General features: G+C 36.3%; 1 protein-coding gene across 3 annotated transcripts in view; it reads right to left on the bottom strand.

The window, feature by feature from the left end:
- Positions 1–23,032, bottom strand: part of LOC145266631 (arf-GAP with Rho-GAP domain, ANK repeat and PH domain-containing protein 2-like) — a 277,212-nt gene that overhangs the window by 165,335 nt on the left and 88,845 nt on the right. Inside the window, exon 1 of one of the 3 annotated variants that reach the window (XM_080122553.1) lies at positions 13,373–13,714. The exons of the other annotated variants lie outside the window; for them this stretch is intronic. Within the exon in view, the coding sequence (XP_079978679.1) occupies positions 13,373–13,463 (91 nt within the window). The 5' untranslated portion in view covers positions 13,464–13,714. Of the gene's footprint in view, positions 1–13,372; positions 13,715–23,032 lie in introns of those variants that run through there. 3 annotated transcript variants of the gene reach the window in all.

The raw sequence follows: 23,032 nt of genomic DNA, 5'->3' as shown, positions 1-23,032 counted from the left end.
TGTGTATGTCTATTTAATAGTTTTGCATGGTGCTGAACTCAAATGTTAAGGCCTTGGGGACTTTTTGGGCTAAATTGGCGAGAAGGAGGGGGGGCAAATGATGGACTTAGTAATTTCTTTTTTTGCATGATGCAGAACTCAAATTTACTAAATTTAAAGCCTAAAACTGCACTGTTTGTTCATTTTCAGCAGGATTTGACGTCCCCTGGGGACTTTTTGGGGCTAAATGGGAGGGGCGGATGCTGAACTTAGTCATTTTTTTTATGCCTTGTTCACTGTGCACTCACGGGGAACCATGCATGCTTCACTTGTTTTTTTTATTTAAAAAATTAGCATAAATTTCACATCGAGTTCACCATAAACACTGTTTTTGTTCCAAGCCTTAACGTCAAATATTCTTGCCATATTGTAAGATTAATTGCGGTTATGTTTTGCGCACTTTTTTTTTCCCCCCTCTTAAGGAAACACTCTTCTCATCAATATATAATATATGATAGCGCACGTTATTTTGTGTGTCACGCTTACATCTTTTTTCTCCTGAGTGACTGTCGTTTAATTGTTATGACCTTCCATTTCTTGTAAGAAATAATTTTACCCAGAATTCTTCAGGAGTTTTGGTTTTGCTTATAGCACTCAAGTCATCTATGTTTTTTATAAATAATTTTACCAACAATTTTTCATAAATTTTGGTTATAGCTGAAGGAACTCAAGATTATATATATATATATATATATATATATATATATATATATATATATATATATATATATATAGGTTTGAGATGCTCAAAAGTCAGGACTAATAAAAAACAACAAGGTTGTTAGATAGTGCTCACTAAAAAGAGCAAAATATTTTTTTATTATTATTTGAGGGTAAACAGTTACATATGGTCGCTACAAACAGCCATCTGTTTCAGTCAACGAGACTTCCTCAGGCGACCCTGAACCCATCGATGCCATAGCGACCATATGTAACTCCAATAATAAAAAAATAAAAAAAATGAAAATATACACACACACACACAGTAGGAGGGAGTGCCTGGGTAAAAAATATGCTTAAATATGATATTTTAATTTGTCCAGACTTCATATATATTATTAAAGTGAAAAAAAAAAAAAGAAAAGTATTTGGGAGCCATCAGCTAGAATCGAAACCAAAACTGTAGCATTCTGAGCTGGTGACGTTACCACTGTAACATGACATGCATATGAACTAATTAAAAATTAAAATAAACTACGATGAATGTCCAAAATGTATAACGATTTTTTCAATTTTGACCACTTAAAAATTATTTAACCATCTTACCGACCCATAAAAGAACGGTCTGTAAAAAACGCAATCATTTGAGGCCCTACAGCCGCTCTGCAACTTTTAATTTGGGAGGAGATAGAGTTTGAAAATATGGAGACAGACAGACAGACCTATATCCTTTCATAAATTAGATTTTTGTTTTTTTTTCTTCCATAAGTTTTGGTTTCGGTTCAAGTTGATGCACCCAAGTCATATGGATATATTGTTTTTTTATTTTTTAAATCACAACTTTATAATATATAAGAATCTATAATATACGAAAACTGCATCAATTAGAATATCATATTTAAGCATATTTTACGACCAGGCTATGCTGGGCGTCCCTTCTAGCTTAAATAAATACTTTTTCAGTTTTAACAAAAGAGCTACTATATCAGGGCATCTATGCTGAACATCTACAGAATGCCAACATGAATATATTACATATAAAAGAGTCTGCTGTAAAATTTCCACAGGTCCTGCTAGTTAACCATAATACATGATGGTCTCATGAGTATTCGACGTTAACGCTTGGAACAAAACCACATCTGAATAATTTTTTTATGGTAAACTCAGGATAAAATTTATGCTAATTTTTTGGGGAAAAAAAAAACTTATCTAACATGCAGGTCTATATTTAGTAAAAATCACAAACAAATATGAAAGTCGTTCAAAAATTAAAGCCTCAATTTTTTTTTTTTTTTTAACTAACATAGAAGAGCTACAAAGACAGGAGTGATAACATTAAAACAAGTGACCTTTTGTGTTTTAAAATGTATTTTTCTACATAGTCACCACCATTCTCAAAACACTTGTCAGAAATTTAATGACGTGTCTGCTTCAGACTCACATCCATGACAGGGGTTGCTTTCTTAGTCTCGCATTGTCAGTATCTGCAAAACATAACATTTTTCAATTCATGAATGCATAAGTGTAATCATCATAACAATTTGCAATCCCTTCTGATCCATTTAGGCGGAATAAAAATTAGAATAACTCTGAGACTCCTCTTGTAACATAGTACAATAGTACAGAAATAAAAAATATTGTGCACGAAAGCGTGTCCCTTCAAGAATTTCGGCATGGATGACTGACTTTCTGTCGGTGTGGGTCTCTCAAATTTCTTTAGTATTTTCTTTTCTTTCCACCCTTATTACTATTTAGTTCACTGTTGGACCCTTAAGGGGGCTTAACATTTGGCCGATCTGTTTGGAGCCCAGCTGATTGTGGGGGTCTCTTTCAAGAGATTCAAGAAATGCAAGGAGTCTGTGAGGAATGATGAGAGGTATCGGAGGAGTAAGGAAGTCAGAATACCAGAATTGATTGGCCAAATAAAGAATTTCGTGGATAAGGACCGTCGTGTGTCTATAGAGACAATAAGTGCACATTTTGATGTCAGTGTGGGAACTGTACATACAATTATTTGCAAAGAACTGTCCATCACTCCATCCTGGTCACAGACTATTTGACCAAGATGGACATCAAGACAGTTCCTCACCCTCCCTATAGTCCAGACCTTGCTCCCTGTGACTTTTGGTTATTCCCTAAGATCAAGGAAAACCTTAGAGGCTGTCGTTATGAAACAATTGAAGAGATGAAAGCAGTTGTGATGAGGGTCATTGACACTTTCATGGAGCCTTCCAGAAGTTATTGGAATGGTACAACAAGTTCATTGCAGTCGGAGGAGATTACTTCAAAGGAGACTAGAATTTCATGTATCTATCATCAATAAAAGTGCCTGTCAAACAATAAAGTCTGGAAACTTATTGAAGGCACCTTGTATAAAGTTAGCTAAGTTTATTATAGATTTGGAAGTATCTGTTCGAGGTAAAGGATCTAAATGTGGGCTATATTTAGTTTACGTTAATTTTACTCAAAGGAGGTATAACCTTTTGTGAAATTTCAGGTGTATCTGATTTGGGTACAACCACTCATTCAGAAAATTTAAATATTTCAGAGCTGCATTAAATTTGGACCCGAGGCATTAAACACCAGTTAAGCAAGATTCCCTGAATTTCAATTTCAAATTATGACCTCTTAAGCTTAAGGTTAAATTTTGGACATTTTTTTTAGAATCAAAATTATTTAATAGATTTTTAATCAAAATTAGAAAAAGGATTCTAGACATAAGGTTTTGTATTAATTAGTATATTAATTCTGATTCTAATCTTCATAAAGGGAGACAAAAAAACTGTTTGAGGAATATATTTTACCTTTGATGTAAAAATTCTTTTAGTAATATTTTAGCGTATGTAATTATAAATATAATATTTTAGTGTATGTAATTATAAATATAATATTTTAGCGTATGTAATTATAAATATAATATTTTAGTGTATGTAATTATAAATATAATATTTTAGTGTATGTAATTATAAATATAATATTTTAGTGTATGTAATTATAAATATAATATTTTAGCGCATGTAATTATAAATATAATATTTTAGTGTATGTAATTATAAATATAATATTTTAGCGCATGTAATTATAAATATAATATTTTAGCGCATGTAATTATAAATATAATATTTTAGTGTATGTAATTATAAATATAATATTTTAGTGTATGTAATTATAAATATAATATTTTAGTGTATGTAATTTAAATATAATATTTTAGTGTATGTAATTTAAATATAATATTTTAGTGTATGTAATTATAAATATAATATTTTAGTGTATGTAATTATAAATATAATATTTTAGTGTATGTAATTATAAATATAATATTTTAGTGTATGTAATTATAAATATAATATTTTAGTGTATGTAATTATAAATATAATATTTTAGCGCATGTAATTATAAATATAATATTTTAGCGCATGTAATTATAAATATAATATTTTAGTGTATGTAATTATAAATATAATATTTTAGTGTATGTAATTATAAATATAATATTTTAGTGTATGTAATTATAAATATAATATTTTAGTGTATGTAATTATAAATATAATATTTTAGTGTATGTAATTATAAATATAATATTTTAGTGTATGTAATTATAAATATAATATTTTAGTGTATGTAATTATAAATATAATATTTTAGTGTATGTAATTATAAATAAAATATTTTAGTGTATGTAATTATAAATATATTTTAGTGTATGTAATGATAAATATAATATTTTAGTGCATGTAATTATAAAACTTGCTTTCTTGCATCTTGTCTTCAATGATCGGGCAATTTCATCTTTTAAAAACGGGATAATAAATAAATATACATGCATACACATACTCCCTATAAATTTTTCTTTTGTGTATTGACCGTCATATTAAAAACCCTTTTTTTCTATTTATTTTAAAAAAAAAAAAAATACAACTTTGTTATATATGATCGTGGAATTGCATACATCTGCAAAAGATCTAGCTAATTTGCATACTCTTTCAAACATTCATTTTAATTAATTCCATATTATTTTATTTTTTTTTTTTTTTTCTTATGGGATGATCATCGTTAGTTAATTATTACGTGTAATTATATTCATGCAGGTATTTTACATGATTTATACTTGCATAATATTTGCGTAAAAAGCTCAGCAAATACAAAGCTCTTTCTATATATATTTATCTAAGTATCGATATATTTGTTTAAAAAAATTGCCTACCAAACTCTTCTGCCAGTTTTTGGTCTACGGACATGAAACACATGTGAAACTTTATACTTGGTTTTCGGTACAAAAGTGTGAAAATTAAAAAATTGAAATTTGCCAGATGAAGGTCGAACGAGTGCATTACAAATTTGCATGCATAACCTATCAGCTATTTGTTAACATTTTAATTTTTAGCCTTGAAGCAATCATGTCTCCATAGCTCAGGCATTAACATCGGCGCAAATCATTTCTTTGTTTGCATATTTAAAAACTAGACATTAATCAGAAATGACTTTTCCAAGGCATTCATCGCCAAACCCAAATATCAGCTGACATTATATTGTAAACAAACACAGACGGAATTTGATGAACGACATTATCATTATTTTTTGTACTTTTTTTTTGTAAATTAGTCCATTGGGCATATTATTCCTTATAAAATATAGAGAATTGATTTTATAATAATACATATGCAATCTGAATAAATTAAAATATCATGTTTAAGCGTATTGTATAACTGGGCAATGCTGGGCTGCTACCTAGTTAATACACTGCTGATCAAAAATTTAAGAACACTCAAAAATCTTTAAAAAAAGACTTTTTTTTAAGGATAGATTTTAAACTCTTCCGACTTAAGGTTACCAATACTACAATCTAAAAGGTTATGGAAGCAAAGCTACATTCCAAAGATTTATTTTTAAAATTTACATTTTTATTAAAATTGATCCAAATTATAAGACCAGAGACAAAAATTCTATTAAATTGTACGAAAAGTGTATGAAAACATTCAACAATCAAACTTAATGAGTTCTACCTCCACTGCTTTTGATGACTTCAAAAATTCTTTGGGGCATGCTAGAAATAAGGGTTTCCATTAAGGTGTGGGGAATCCTGCTTCAGTTTCTGAAGATGGCTTCATGAAGTTCATTTTTTGTTGAATATTGTTTGACATTTCGATAAACCTATCTTGTCATCCATCCCCAAACATTTTCAATTGGGTTCAAGTCTGGTAAGCAATCAAGATGTCCCAAGAGATGGACTCGATTTTTTCTGTAGAAAGCTCAAGGTCCCTCTTGTAGTGTGGATTGTAGCATTATCCTGTTGGAATAACCATCCGTCCCCACACAAACGATGACCCTCTATCATCAATGATGCTTTTTGTAGCATGCTAACATAACCAGCTGCTGTCTGACGATCCTGCACCACCTGGTGCTCTATCATCCCTTTGTAAAAAAAGGCACCCCATACCATTACGGACCCTCCACCACTATGTGTTGAAAAAATTTCAAGGGACATGTTTTTGTGATGCCAATATCGCTGGAAACCATCATGACCATCTAAATTGAATTTTTTATCACCAGAAAACAGGACTTTTTTCCACTTTTCAACGTCCCAGGTTTGGTATTCATGACCAAATCTTAAGCAGTTCACTTTGTGATGTGGAAGCAATCGAGGAATTTGTTGACGCTTTTTATTTACCATGCCTTTTTGTTGTAAGTGCTGTCTGATGGTTATTGGACTGCAATCAGCATCTGTAACCGCCTTAATTTGACTAAAAGAAAGTCCTCTGTCATTCACAACAACCCGTCTGATTTTCCTACTCAATGCAGAAGAAATTTTGGGAGGCCTACCAAAGGATTTTGCTTTTCCATAATTCTCAGTATTCTTTAAAAAGTTGCAAATAACAGTTTTACTGCAATTTACCTTAGCTGCTATCGCTCGCTGTGACAAACCTTGCTTAGGAATCTAAGAATCCGAGAGTGCTCAACTTCGGTTAGTTTTCTTGCTTTAGGCATGGTAACACCTTTACACAGTGATTGCTAATCTCTAACTGAACTAAAAACATTAGAATTACCATAAATCTAACAATTTATACCCTTGGTCTTATAATTTTGATCATGTGTAAAAAGCCTAATTTAATAAAAACGAAAAATTTTTAAACAAAATTTTTGAAAATGTACCTTTTTGTTTCCATAACCTTTTAGATTGTAATATTAGTAACTTTAAGTCGGAAGAGTTTAAAATCTATCCTTCAAAAAAAAAAAAAAAAAAGTTTCTTTTTAAAGATTTTTAAGCGGTCTTAAATTTTTGATCAGCAGTTATGAGATATTGACAGTCTGGAGGCAAAGGGTAAAATTTAACAAAAATAAAATAATTTTTTTGTGTGTAAAGTTTTTAAAAAAATAAATAAATAAATGGGTGCAGTCTCAAAAGAAAACAGTTGTCATGACTCCTCAGATATAAACAATTCAAAACACAGCCTTGCTGAGTATGGTTCGTCAATTCAGTTCCTACTAAATGCTTTAATTTAGGTCAACACCTAAAAAAGAATATCATTTCTAATTTTAGGTCGAACAGATGCTTATACATGGGAAAATCCACATTTCTGGCGAAACCACTTTAGACTAATAAATTGTGATAGCTTAAAAACGGACAAGTGTCCGAATATGAATGGATAATTGGCTGCGGCAGTTAAGGGAGGAGTGTTTTGCACTATAGGGATGTTTTATAGCCTACTGGGGATAATTTATAAGTTTAATGTTTCTGAATTTTGGAGATGATTTTTTTTTTTTTTACTTATCAAGGCCCGAAAGCCTCTCGAGGATAAGGGTTAATGAATGTAAGATGATAGTGTAGTAATCGTTAATGGTGTAAATTGGGTAGAATTTGATTATTTATGGGGACGGCTCAACAAGAACTTGGATTCAACCGGGAAGCAGGCCAGCAGAACAGTATTCCAAAGGTGGGCAGTTCTGGGAAAGAAGCATTGTTCATGGAATCTGTGTTTAGATACAGGTACAGATAGAGGGGGAAGCATATATAGTGGTTGTAGTTAGTCGAGTGTTTTTTGTGAAAGTTTGGCAAGGCGGGAACCATTGATTAGAGTTTAGTCGAGCACTTGTCATGAAAATAACGATACAGCAGAGACAAGCTCATGACGTCACTTCTGTGAGAAACAGTTTGCAGGAAAGAGAAAAGGGCATCACCCACTAGGTTTTGAAGCCGGTTTTGAACTCTATCAAGGCAGGATAGGTATGCTGAGCAATTCCTGTCCAGATGTGGTAACAGTACTCCATTTTAGGGTGAACCTGGCTCATGCAGAGGACTGCATCGGCAATGAGATACTTACTGGAGCAGTAGAGTGATCCAACAATTTTTCCAGCGATTTTGGTGACAGATTTGATGTATGTGTTCCATTTCAAATCAGGAAAGAAGGTCAGTCCCTGAAGCCTCTCAAGACATAGGGCTTCCCCAAAACGAGAGCCATTCATTTCAATTTGGAGGAAGGAGGAAAAGATGGAGAAAAGGGAGGGAGGATGAAGGGGGAAGGAAGAGGAAGGAAGGGGGGAAAAGGGAGAAAGGAGGAAAGGGAGAAAGGAGGAAAGGGGAGAGAAAAGGGAGGAAGGATGAAAGGAGAGAGAAAAGGGAGGAAGGAGGAGAGAAAAGGGAAGGAGGAGAGAAAAGGAAAGAAGGAGGAGAGAAAAGGAAAGAAGGAGGAGAGAAAAGGGAAGAAGGAGGATAGAAAATGGAGGAAGGGGAGAGGAAAGGGAAGAAGGAGGAAAGAAGGAGGAAAGGGAAGAAGGAGGAAAGGTAGGAAGGAGGAAAGGTAGGAAGGAGGAAAGGTAGGAAGGAGGAAAGGTAGGAAGGAGGAAGGGGAGAGAAAAGGAAGGAAGGAGGAAAGGTAGGAAGTAGGAAGGGGAGAGAAAAGGGAGGAAGGAGGAAAGGTAGGAAGGAGGAAGAGGAGATAAAAGTGAGGAAGGAGGAAAGGTAGGAAGGAGGAAAGGTAGGAAGGAGGAAGGGGAGAGAAAAGGGAGGAAGGGGAGAGAAAAGGGAGGAAGGGGAGAGAAAAGGGAGGAAGGGGAGAGAAAAGGGAGGAAGAAAGAAAAGGGAGAGAAAAGTGAGGAAGGAGGAAAGGGGAGAGGAAAAGGAGGAAGGGGAGAGAAAAGGGAGAAAAGAGGAAAGGGGAGAGAAAAGTGAGGAAGGAGGAAAGGGGAGAGGAAGGAGGAAAGGGGAGAGGAAGGAGGAAAGGGGAGAGGAAGGAGGAAAGGGGAGAGAAAAGGGAAGAAGGAGGAAAGGGGAGAGAAAAGGGAAGAAGGAGGAAAGGGGAGAGAAAAGGGAAGAAGGAGGAAAGGGGAGAGAAAAGGGAAGAAGGAGGAAAGGGGAGAGAAAAGTGAGGAAGGAGGAAAGGGAGGAAGGAGGAAAGGGAGGAAGGAGGAAAGGGAGAAAAAAGGGAGGAAGGAGGAAAGCGAGGACAAGAGAAAGAAAGACAAAGAGAAAAACACATGGTTGGAGAAAGAAAGAAGGGGTTAAAAAGTAAGAGGGAGCAAGAACAAAATTAATACGAAAAAAGAAATCACAAAAGGAAAACACTAAATAAGATGACGATGGGTGAGGGGGGGGCACTGCTAGAAACGAGTTTTTATGCATAAAATATTTGATTCTACGTCATCAAATCTCCAAACACCTTGCAACAATAATAAAATTGCTAAATTTATCTTTTTTTCACGAATAAAAACAAACAAAACATTTCCTGATGTCAGAGTTTACCATATCACATTTCAAATCATCCCACACTTCAATAAGCCCCTCCCCTCCGAAAGATAAGCTATAATGTGGCCCTCTCGACGTAAATACCCAACAAAGCCGACAAGCAGCAAAATTCCACCCCTACACAGTAGAAATTCCCAGATGCAAGAAATCCTTCTACTCTATTAGTTTCTGCCCTAGAACTGCTAGACTTTGGAATTCCCTTCCGGGTCTCTGCTGTACTGACATGCAGAAGTTTAATGCTCAACTCCCTCAAAATTATGTCCCAGATAGTGACCCCCTACATCGAAGTGGCATTGTGCCTTGTTTGGGGTGAACATGCAATAAAAAAAAAATGTTTAAATCATGTCACATTTACGGTCTTTAGCGATTGTTTTATTTCAAATTATATATATATATATATATATATAGTAATTTATAAAATATATATGGTGATTAGGCTACACTGAATATTCCGCGTTTCATGGACCTTCAGGACCTGAGGAGTCCTAGAGTGGATGAAACGCGGAATATTCAGTGTAGCTTAATCGCCATATATATTTTATAAATTACTAACTAGCTCTACCTACGTATTGAACACTTTTGAAGTAAATACTTATAGTTTACGCATAAATCTATACTTTCGTATATTAATTTTATGTGAATAAATTAAGTAGTGTTATATATATATATATATATATATATATATATATACACTAGCAGTTCAGACCGGCTTTGTTTGGACCCTATGTACTGTTTATAACTTGACCTACGTGTGAATACATTTTATGTAAAATTTCAAATGTTTAGACCAGAAATTGGCAGAGTAATTTGGTAGAAACTGCAGAGATATAATTTTTTTTTTTTCTAATTTTGACCCCTTAACATTTTTGGGGGGGTTCAAATCAAATGAAAAACTTTGATCCATGTCCAAGTAACCTACATTTAAAATTTCAAGTGTTTAGATCCAAAATTAGCGAAGTAGTTTGATAGAGTTTTCAATGGTCAAGTCGTTGAACTTTGCCCCTTGACAGACAAATTTCTGTCTGAAAACCGATTAAAAAGATTTTCCCAAATCTCAATACCCCTTATGTTGAATTTCGAGTTTCTGGACTGAAAATTAACAGAGTTATTTGGTAGGGAAATGTACACAGACACACACAGACATTTTCACTTTTATAGATATATATATGTACTAGCAAAAGTACCCGTCGTTGACTGGGTTCAAAAATAGCCTACAGAAAATGGACTCTGATTTATGAAAATATGATAGATAGGTTATGAAAAGAAAGTGGTGTAAAGAGATAGCTTCGAATTTGAGGGTATCAAAACCAAAGCAAAATATGATGAAAGTAAAAATAAAATAGATAAACCCCATAATTTATTATACCATACCTGTTCACACTGAAACACTTATCACAATATTCTGTGGATCTATATTAAAAAACCTTGTTAAACTTTGTGACATATTTCCATTCTATGGAGGTCAGGCACGAACGAACACCTCATAATTTTATGATACCATATTTCTTCAAACTGAAACATAATTATCAAACTATACTTACGCAGATAGATATGAAAAGTCTTTATTAAAATGTGTGCCTATTTTTATTTTATGGAGGCCAGGCGCGAATGCAGACTCCACAATTTTATTATACCATCCCTATTTAAGTTAAAACATACTTATCAAAGTATTATTATGTACATCTATATCAAAAACACTTGTAAACGTTTTTTCTTAATTTTTTTATTTCCATACTTTGTGGACCAGGCACGTACGCAGACCCCACAATTTTAATTAATCATCATTATGCCAGATCAAACATACCCATTCCTGTGTCTCGATACATCTTCTATCATTATATGTAATCAGTTTTCTATAATAGTCAACCATATAGGAGCCTATTCGTGACCAGACACACACACAAACGTTCAGCTTTATATTATAGATATATAAATAAACTGGATGAGTTGTCAGTTCTGATTATTGTTCTCCCCTTGGGTGTTATTCTCACAACGTTTTGGCCGACATACTCTCCAACTGTCAGGTGCATCTTATTGAACTTGGGGAAGTAGATTGCAGACACAAAGGCCAAAAAGAAGGGATGAAAGAGAACTAAAGCAGCGATTATCAGGAGGACGAAATCTCGATACAGACATAAAAATAAGTCAGAAGGATTTAGGAGGCTCATAGAAAGAAACTGAGCCAATTAGCTAATGCTCCTTCACACGACAGGAGTAAATCAGCCAACATAATCTCGGAAGTGATCTGGAGAAGATTGGGTATATTAAGGCTAGAGCTTATAGAAAATGCAGAGAATATCCTATACCTCTAATGTTACACACATTTTAACATATAGGGACCCAGCGCGTTGTAGTCTCTGTCGCAACGAACAGAAGACAAGTAATAACACTTACTTTTTCTCATAACGGCATTTTCGGGTACTTGTAATGGGGTCGGTACTCTTCAACTGTGTCGTTACAGTTCAAACCTCTCAGACCCACATTTTGTCTAGAACCATCGCAAAGGAACAAATGAAAAAGCAAAGAAATAAAAATCTGACTCGTCATTTCTTTTTTCTTTTTTTTTTTCTTGTAAATTCAAATGAAATGCATTTGTTGTTCTTCCAAAACAACAAATTGCATTATTTTTCCAAAGTCTTTTCACACACACACGTGCTTTTTTAAAGTCTCTGTCTCTGCACCATCTGACACTGGCGCTACCCAGCACTTTCTCGCCATTGTATTCACACGTCCATCTTACCCAGTGCACAACTTTCTTCTTTCCTTGACCACGTGATGTATTTTTCTCTCCTTTTCTTGTGACACAAGCACACTTGCTAATTTGCATAGTGCTTTAATGGCTGCTGCTACTTTAACCCTTTATGACCTGAACTTTTAAATACTCCCGGACAACGCCGAGTAATACACTAATGTCTAAAAACAAATTTAAAATGGCTATTTAAAAAGTGATATTAGAAAATAGAAAACAACAATTCTTGATTCCCCCCCCCCTTTTTTTTTTTAAGTAAAACCAGATTGTTAGAAATAAAGATATGAGAAAGAAAGAAAAAATTGACAAAAGAAAAGAAATTGAAGGAGACGGAAGGAGAAAAAAAGAAAAGGGAAGAAGAAGAAGAAGAAGAAGAAGAAGAAGAAGAAGAAGAAGAAGAAGAAGAAGAAGAAGAAGAAGAAGAAAAGGGAAGAAGAAGAAGAAGAAAAGGGAAGAAGAAGAAGAAAAGGGAAGAAGAAGAAGAAAAGGGAAGAAGAAGAAAAGGGAAGATGAGTGCAGAAAAAGAAGGAAAGGACGAAAAAAGAACAAGAAAAAAACACAACAAGAAAAGTAAAAGGGCGAAAAAAGAACAAAAAAAAAGAAAAAGGAAGATTGGTTGGTTGGTTGTTTTTGTTTTACGGCATATCAACCCTTTTCGGGTTATTTAATGCCGAATCCAAAGACTTTGAAGAAAAAAATTTTTAATAGAATATATTTGTTGTTTTCAAGTCGGTTTCTATTTAACCCATAGTTGGAACCCTAACAGGTACTACCACTCCGGGTCAGAGTGGACCTGGGAGCAATGGTAATTAAAGAGTGGCTCCACACTCCCCAAAGCCCGCAAGCTGGGGCCTCACCACTGGATATAGTTTAAGGTCATATCCAGGACCGAGAAAAGGGAAGAAGAAAAAAGATAAAGAAAATTAAAAAATAAAAAGGAAACAAAAAAACGGGAAATAAAAGGGAAAGAAAGGGTCCAAAAAATGACAACGAAAAAAAAAAATGAAAAAAAAAGTATATATATATATATATATATATATATATATATATATATATATAGATAGATAGATAGATAGATAGATAGATAGATAGATAGATAGATAACACACACACAAGAAAACAATAAACAAAAAAAATTCAGAAATAAAAAAGTATATATATATTAAAAAAAAAGTTCCTACCCCAAATTCCGGAATGTCGTACATTTCCTCCATTCATCCACTTTTTAAATCGATTCGATGATCGAAAATTGTACGAATTTCCACCAAACATTGAAATGATTTCGCGAGTTTCGAACGACGAAGAATTTGTTTTTATAAAACATTGAAAAGTCAAAAAAAAAAAAAACTGTTTTTCCGCCTTCTTTTTTTATGTCCGCAAAACAAAGTACACAACAAAAAACAAATGTTTTATTTTTGGTTTCTTTTTCTAAAATAAATAAAAGCAACAACAAAAAAAGTTACAAAGTTCAATTAACGAAGAATCAACAGAAATAACAACGCGCACCTGTGAACAATAAAAGCTATTATTTTTGTCCAAATAATAAAAATAAATTTTTTATATTCTGACGAAAAAATATGAACCGATATATTCTCCCCCCGGCTGAGGATTAAATAGTAGGGTAGACTGGACTTTCACGTTTAATAAAAGGGGAAACTGAAGTTTTTCTGGGTTTCTTTTTAATCTGCTTACCCCGGCATTACTCCCGATCGTCCAAGATTTCTGCTTTTCGCTGAACATTATCAATGCCGATTCAGGAGAGCCGCGGTTAGTGATTCCGCAACTCTTGCTACATTAAAGACTCTTCGCACATCACAGGAGGGTATTCCGTAGTCCCAAGAGACTGCATATTATTTATTATTATTTAAAATAAGTTATTTTAAAATTTAAAGACTGGAAATGAAGTTTTTCAAAAATCTTCAATTTGTTAAAATAATTTTTTTCGCAATATTGTTTACATTTTTAAATTTCAAAATCATGGTATTTTTTTTTTTTTTTCTTAATTTATTTATTTCCAAATTTAGTAAAATATGATGTAATCATCGACCTTCCAGCTCTTGGATCATAGTGTAGTATTTGTTAACGATAAATCCTTCTAGACCGAGTCTTTTTTTTTTTTTTTTTTTTTTTTTTTTTTTCAATCCGAATTCGGAATGTTCCTTATAGCGGAACTTGGATTTTTACCCATATTAAAACTGTCCTTGTGTCTAACTTTGTCCTTGTGGGGAGGCAAGAGGTGTATTCCTAATCATCATATTTTTGTCGTTAAATTGTGCGTTTTTTTTTTTTTATTATTAATTTTTTGTGGGTGTTTTTTGTTTTGAGTCTTTTTTTCTATGGAAAGGTTCAACTTTTAACATTTGATTTTTACTCGTTTTAAAGATATTTTTGTTTTATTTCTTTGTTTTTTTTTGTTTTGTTTTTAATTTGTTTTTGTTGTTTGTTATTGTTTTTATTTACTTTTTTGAGGGGGGCTCAAACTTTTAATACTTGTTTCCATTAAGGAGATCGAATTGTTGCGCATCGCATTTGCCAGGTTTCATATTTTTATCGAAAAAAAAAGCGAGATTTGAGAGAGAAACGATCCTAGAATTTCTTTCGGCCGAAAAACGTAATAACTTATTTGTTGATTCCAAAAAACGATGAAAGTTTTAAAGAAAACGAGATTTGAAATGATAAAAAAAAAATTCTTTATGGCATATATTTGTTTGTTGTTTTTCTGTTTTTGTTTTTGTTTTTCTTTTTTTGAAGACGAACATTCAATTATGAGTCAGTAACTTGTGTTCTGTATTTTTTATGAAAAATAAAAACATCCGTTTTTGTAAATCGTCTTTTAACTTCCGTTTTTAGTTATTGGTTTTTTTTTTTTTTTTTAAGTTTTGTCTTTCACAAATAAAATAAAGTTTGAAACTTCAGGATTATACATGTCAAGCCAACAAGTGGCAAAGACTATGTAAATAAGAATGTGTATAATAAATGTACAATGAATTGTGAATTTATGCGCGGTCGCGTGGCGTCGTAAAAAAGGGTTTCTGTTGAAAGTAAAAACTGTCGTTGGTTGTTTTAGAAAAAGAAAAAGCGCGTGAGTTTTGTGAAATGTATTACGTTACACGAGTGTAGACTAGATGTCTGTTTCTCTTTGGAAGAAAGTGATAGTGATAGAGATAGAAAGATTATATATATATATATATATATATATATATATATATATATATATATATATATATATATATACACATATATATACACACACACACACACACACACACACACACACACACAGATGAGAACACAAGGGGAGACGCAGACAGATGAGAACACAAGGGGAGACGCAGACAGATGACGAGAAATGGAGACAGATGTGGGGAGCAAGGACAGAAGTAGGAACACAAAGGGAGACGAGGACAGAGGTGGAGATCGAGGATAGAGACAGAAAGACAAGGGGAGACGGGGAACTGAAGGGAAAATGAGGAGGTGCGTGCGGGGAGAAAGAAAAAAGAGGAGAGACGGAGGTGCGGGGAGAAAGAAAAAAAAAGGAGAGCCGAAGGTGCGGGGAGAAAGAGAAAAAAGAGGAGAGACGGAGGCAGGGGGAGAGAGAAAAAAAGAGGAGAGACGGAGGCAGGGGGAGAGAGAAAAAAAAAGAGGAGAGACGGAGGCAGGGGGAGAGAGAAAAAAAGAGGAGAGACGGAGGCAGGGGGAGAGAGAAAAAAAGAGGAGAGACGGAGGCAGGGGGAGAGAGAAAAAAGAGGAGAGACGGAGGCAGGGGGAGAGAGAAAAAAGAGGAGAGACGGAGGCAGGGGGAGAGAGAAAAAAGAGGAGAGACGGAGGCAGGGGGAGAGAGAAAAAAGAGGAGAGACGGAGGCAGGGGGAGAGAGAAAAAAGAGGAGAGACGGAGGCAGGGGGAGAGAGAAAAAAGAGGAGAGACGGACGGAGGGGGAGAGAAAGAAAAAGAGAGACGGACGGAGGGGGAGAGAAAGAAAAAGAGAGACGGACGGAGGGGGAGAGAAAGAAAAGGAGAGACGGACGGAGGGGGAGAGAAAGAAAAGGAGAGACGGACGGAGGGGGAGAGAAAGAAAAGGAGAGACGGACGGAGGGGGAGAGAAAGAAAAGGAGAGACGGACGGAGGGGGAGAGAAAGAAAAGGAGAGACGGACGGAGGGGGAGAGAAAGAAAAGGAGAGACGGACGGAGGGGGAGAGAAAGAAAAGGAGAGACGGACGGAGGGGGAGAGAAAGAAAAGGAGAGACGGACGGAAGGGGAGAGAAAGAAAAGGAGAGACGGACGGAAGGGGAGAGAAAGAAAAGGAGAGACGGACGGAGGGGGAGAGAAAGAAAAGGAGAGACGGACGGAGGGGGAGAGAAAGAAAAGGAGAGACGGACGGAGGGGGAGAGAAAGAAAAGGAGAGACGGACGGAGGGGGAGAGAAAGAAAAGGAGAGACGGACGGAGGGGGAGAGAAAGAAAAGGAGAGACGGACGGAGGGGGAGAGAAAGAAAAGGAGAGACGGGGACGAGGAGAGAAAGAAAAGGAGAGACGGGGACGGGGAGAGAGAGAAAAGGAGAGACGGGGAGGGGGAGAGAGAAAAGGAGAGACGGGGAGGGGGGGGAGAAAAGAAGAGACGGGGAGGGGGAGCGAGAAAAGGAGAGACGGGGAGGGGGAGCGAGAAAAGGAGAGACGGGGAGGGGGAGCGAGAAAAGGATAGACGGGGAGGGGGAGAGAGAAAAGGAGAGACGGGGAGGGGGAGAGAGAAAAGGAGAGACGGGGAGGGGGAGAGAGAAAAGGAGAGACGGGGAGGGGAGAGAGAAAAGGAGAGACGGGGAGGGGAGAGAGAAAAGGAGAGACGGGGAGGGGAGAGAGAAAAGGAGAGACGGGGAGGGGAGAGAGAAAAGGAGAGACGGGGAGGGGAGAGAGAAAAGGAGAGACGGGGAGGGGGAGAGAGAAAAGGAGAGACGGGGAGGGGGAGAGAGAAAAGGGCAGATATAGGGAGCCAAACAGTGACGGTAGCAGAGATATAGAAACGGGAGGAGGCAGAGATAGGGAGACGAGGAGAAAAGAGAAAAAAAAAATGAGAGAAAAGCGAACAATTCACATCACTATTTACCAACGTCGTTTGACGTTTTACCACAAGAAATAGACATTTCTTTGGCAGAAAAATAAAAAAAGAAAAACAAATTTTTCTATTTTCATACAAGGCGGCAATTGGGGGCGGTGGGGGGGGGAACAGTGATTCCGGTTGGTGAAGAGAGACATTCGTTTGTGGCCGATTTGTCACGCGAGAAGGAAAGATTTTAAAAAAATATATCGGGAGTGCGTGATGTGGAAGGGGGGGGGAGTCGTGCACCAACCTCGTTTTTTGAAAAGGATTATATCATCATTCAATATATACGCACATTTTTTAATTACTTATCTTAGCAAAGGGGTTAAACCGAGATAGTCGTGGTTAAACCCTGCCACATACTGGGGTGTGCTGCTGGAGTGCTGGGCTGGACTGCTGTGAGGTTGCTGGGGTCCGACTTGCTTCGTGTTTCGAGCCTTTTATTTGATTCAGGTTTGCTCTAGCGTGCTTCTAGGAAATTCACCCTCCCAGACATTACCCACTCTCTTTGGCGAAATCACAACAGTGCTCTGCTCAACCTGGGAAGGAGAAAGTTACACACACACACACACACACACACACACACACACACAGGTTTGAGATGTTCAGAAGTCGGGACTAATGAAGACAACGAGGTTGTTAAATAGTGCTCGATAAAAAGAGCAAAATATTTTTTTTATTATTTGAGGCTAAACAGTTATATATGGTCGCTACAAACAGCCATCTGTTTCAGTCAAAGAGATTTCCTCAGGCTTTGACCATAATCTGACCCCTTAACATTTATTGTTTTGGGCTCAAATCAAATTAAAAAAAAGTTTGATCCCTGTCCAAGTAACCTACATCTAAAATTTTAAGTGTTTAGACCGAAAATTGGCAGAAGAGTTTGGTAGAGTTTTAAAAAGTCAAATCCTTGAACTTTGTCCCCCTTAACAGCCAAATTTCTATCCAAAAACGGATTAAAAAGATTTTCCCATATTTCAATACCCTTTATGTCGAATCTCGTGTCTGCTGGCTAAAAATTGACAGAGTAGTTTGGTAGGGAAATGTGCACACACACACACAATTTCACTTTTATAAATATAAGAAAATACGCAGAGAAAAATATAGAGAAATACAAAAATATATATAAAGTACAGTAAAAATACAAAAAAAGTAGTTGAAACTTTAGAAGTTTAGCAAAATAAAATCTATGAAAAATATCCAGTGAGTCAAAAAAATTTTTCTAAGCTGATGTTCTTTCATGCCGGCTTTTTTGTGTATATATAAATCTGGCCTTTTCTCCTCTTCTGATGAGAAGCATTAAGCCTTGAAATGCCATGGCCTAAAGAGGTTCTTTTTCTTGTTGATCTGATGATATAATAAAGTTTTATATAATATTGGATTCTCGTCTTTCATTTTGTTATATATAATTAAAATTAAATAATTATTTTGTTATATATAATTAAAATTAAATATTTGTTAATATCTAATGACACTATTGTTTCACGCTTATGCAGTCATCAGTGTAGGATGACAATTCTGTTGGTCGGGAGATTTGAACCCAGCCACCTTTGACTACATTTGCTAAGGCTCTACCTCTGGGCCACCAAACATTTGCCATGAGAATGAACGGAATTAATAAGTGATAAATGCACCTTTCGGGTGCAGACAGAAAATCGTGAATGTTGCAGAAATGCTACTTGACTGTCTTAGTTTATAATTCACAGTGCCCATCCTTAAGTATTCTTAAAGGGGCTTGATTATCTATAATATAAATCTCCTGTCTGTTTAAATGTATGTATGTATGTATGCCTGCCTAAAAATTTCGACAGAGGCGACGGATTTTCACAAGACCAGTATTATTTTGAATCACGTTGACACATCAGTTCTCGCCAGATCATTGAAGTTAAGCAACGTTGAGCCTGGCCAGTACCAGATGGGTGACCATTTGGGAAGGCTAGGCGCTGTATGTACCTTCTGGGAAGGTTGGGCGTTGGGCCAGCACCCTCACCCTTTAAAAAAAAAAAAAAAAAAAGTCCTCGCTATAAAAACATCTACAAAAGTTGTAGATGGCCTATGCCCCTCCAGGGGCTCAAGGGCTATGGATGGTATTGTTTTGAAGCTCGACCCTTCGGATGACAAATATCGAAAAATTGTCCAAAAACATTAATTCCTTTACCCTCAACTGAGCACTTTTTTGCAGGGAGGGGTCACTTTTTTCGCCAATATTTTTGAAAGTCATCCCCTCTTTTCGAAAGTCATCCTCTCTTTTCAATTGGCTAGCCTTAATTTAAACCATCGTCACTTCTGGTTTGGCGATGGACGCAAAATCAAAGACGCCATTTTTTTTTTTTTTTTCCACATTCTTTTTCTCCTTTGTGGTACGGGTTCGAGCCTGCCTGCCTACTACCACTTTTTAAAAAAAACTTTCTGCTCAACACACCTTCAAACCCCCAGACCACACCGGGCCTGCAGGCTAGTTATTATTAAATAATGATTATTCTCTTATTTATATATGACTAGAGGGGGTACCCGGCGTTGTCCAGGTGTTTCGAGGTGTGTGTGCTCGGGCGGGGGTGGTTGTGAGGTGTTTATGAAAACATAAGAATAAGCAAAGTAAAAAAGAAAACGCGAAACAGAAAAATGAACGTGAAAAAATCTGAAAAATAACCCCCCCCCCCCCAAAAAAAAAAACAGGTGAAAAATGGCTTAAATAACCCTGCTTCAATATTATAATTTAAAAAATCGAAAAAAAAGAGACATCTCACACCATGATTCGAACCCAAAACCTTTAGATAATGAGGCCACGCTCTAAGCAACTGAGCTAAGACGACGTCAACGAAATTCTGTCGCTTTTTCAAATATTTAAAGTAAATCGGGTTCCAACGTCATATGCGTAGAACCAAACTCATTTTTTTTTTTTTTTTTTTTTTTTACAAAGGCATCACCACATTATCAAGGCTCAGAGGCCACTCAAGGATAAGGGTTAAAGAGTGTACAGTAGAAATTGGTCAATATAGTAATGATTAGTAATGAAAATTTGGTAAATTTAATAACTTATATGGAACGGCTCATCAAGAACTTATTTACTTTAGACTTGAAGACAACCATATTGTAGTCAGCCGGAAAGCAGGAAAACGGAAGACAATTCCACAGGCGTGCAGTTCTAAGAAAGAAGCTTTGTTCATGGAATCTACGTTTAGGTTTAGGCACAGATAAAGAGTGCGGGAAATTAGTGATAGTGTTTACAGCTAGACGAGTGTTTCTTGTGAAAGTTTGGCGAGGGGGGACCATAGATTGAAGCTCAGTTGAACACTTTCCATGAAAATAACGATACATCAGAGACAAACTCGCAACATCTCTTCTGTGAGATAGAGGTTGCAAGGAGGAGAAAAGGACATCTCCTACGAGGCTACGAAGTCTATTTTGAACTCTATCAAGGCAGGACAAGTCCTTTCTAGCAGCTCCTGCCCAGATGTGGCAACAGTATTCCATCCTTGGACGTACCTGGCTCTTATATAGATAGAGAATAGCATCAGCAGTGAGATATCTACTGGATCGATAGAAAGATCCCACCATTTTCCCAGCGGCCTTGGCAACAGATTTGATATATGTGTTCCATTTAAGATCAGGTGTAATGGTCAAGCCCAGAAGCTTGTCAAAACTTGAGGCCTCCTGAAGACGAGAGCCATTCATTTCAATTGATGACAAATGTGGATTAGAATCTTGATGATGTAAAGAGAGAAGCTTGGTTTTAGATGCATTAAAAGTAACCAGCCACTCCTTTCCCCATTGTACTACGTGCTCAAGATCAGAAGAGAGAGAATTGGAGAGAACTTGGTCGTTTACTGTCTTAGATGTGGTACCATAAATGGTAGTGTCGTCAGCATAAATGTCTACAAATGATGTAAGGATATGATTTGGAAGATCATTAATGTAGATCAGGAAAAGAGTTGGGCCCAGGATGGATCCCTGAGGGACACCGGCATTAATACTGTGAGCTTCTGATTTTTGCCCCTCAACTACTACTCTTATGAACCTATCAGAAAGAAATGATTTAATAATTGAGAAGACTTTTCCAGCTATACCATAGCTAGCGATCTTATGAAGTAAACCTTTATGCCATACCCTATCAAAGGCTTTAGATATGTCAAGAGCAATTGCCCTAGAAAGATTGCCACCGTCGAGAGATTTGCTAATCCTATGCGATATAACTGTAAGCACATCTGCTGTAGATCAAGCAGAACGGAAACCATATTGAGTGTCACTAAGAAGGTTATTTTTGTTGAGATGTTTGATTACTTCTGTATTTAACACAGATTCTAGCAACTTACTCATGACGCACAGGAGACTTATTGGCCTATACTGAGAGGGGGGTAAGCGATCACCTGAATTCTTAAATACAGGGCATACTGATGAGATTTTCCAGGGAGATGGGAAACTATTCTCCTTAAGACAACGTTTAAACAGTTTTGTAAGTATGGGCGCTAGTTCAGGTTGAAGTTTTTTGAGTACTATAATTGGAATACCATCAGGACCAGTCGCTTTACTCGAATCAAGGTTTTTGATTAGCTTGGCAATATCACGTACAGATATACGTATATCACATAGCGTGTTTTCTGATACAGGAGGAAATATTGGGGGTTGGCGGTCTTGGTTGCAAAGGGTAGAATTAGCTGCAAAGTTCTTGACAAAGAGTTTGGCTTTGTCTGATGCTGACGAGATTACCTCAGGTCCATTGATAATAGTTGGAATGGAGCACACGCTTCTTTTCAGGATTCTGTTTGCTATTTGCCAAAACTGGTGGGAACCAAGCCGCTGCTCAGCTACTTTGGACTTAACAGATTGAGCATACAACTCTCTTGCGTTCCTTATTACTTTCTTACAATGGTTGCTGGCAGTCCTGAAAACGGCTTTAGTTTCCATACATCTATTACGTTTGAAGCAGTGGAAAAAGTGATTTCTGTGCGCAATGGCAGCAGCACATTCTGGAGAGAACCATGGCTGGCTGCTAGGTTTTTGCTGAAACTTTTTAGAGGGTATGAAATGGTCAATACCTACAATTAACCATTCAGTTAGGTCTAATACTATAGAGGACACATCCTTTTTAAACATGGGATGCAGAGGTAGATCAGATATAAATGTACGGAAGCTATCCCAGTCAGCCTTAGTGTATCGATATACTGTACGATGAAGAGGTACGTCTGGGGACTTATTACATTTCATTTTTATCTTAATTGATACAACAGAGTGGTCGGAAGATCCAAGAGGCGACAGAACAGAAACTGAACATAGTTCAGGGCAAGTTGTGAGAAAAAGGTCTAGTAGGCTCGCATACTGGCCGTCATTATCGGGCACACGAGTAGGTTCCTGAACAATCTGAGTGAGGTCATAGGCAATGGAGAAATCATGACACAACCTCCCCTCATCATCAGTCTTGTTTGAGTGGGTCAACCATTCGACGTTGTGAACATTGAAGTCTCCACATACGTGAATGTTAGCTGAAGGATAAGTAGAAAGGACTTGGTCAATTTTCTCAGATATGCTTTGAAAGATAGTAACTCCGCTGTTGTGGGGGCAATACAGAGTAAATATAAATGCAGTAGTGTGAGTTAAAGCAACCCGGAAGCACATATAGGATAAGTTAGGATCTTCCCTGGAGATGTCCCTCCCACATGGAAAGCTATCTTTAATATAGGCACATATTCCATGCCCATGGCGATCTTGGGGGTCAGATTTAGAAGTTAAGTTAGAGTATCCTGTAATTGCAA

This window comes from Euprymna scolopes, chromosome 41, assembly GCF_053919585.1.
Source record: "Euprymna scolopes isolate OS-2025 chromosome 41, ASM5391958v1, whole genome shotgun sequence".
Classification (NCBI taxonomy): domain Eukaryota; kingdom Metazoa; phylum Mollusca; class Cephalopoda; order Sepiida; family Sepiolidae; genus Euprymna; species Euprymna scolopes.
The sequence above is the reverse complement of the archived record's forward strand: the minus strand, read 5'-3'. Positions and strand labels throughout refer to the sequence as shown.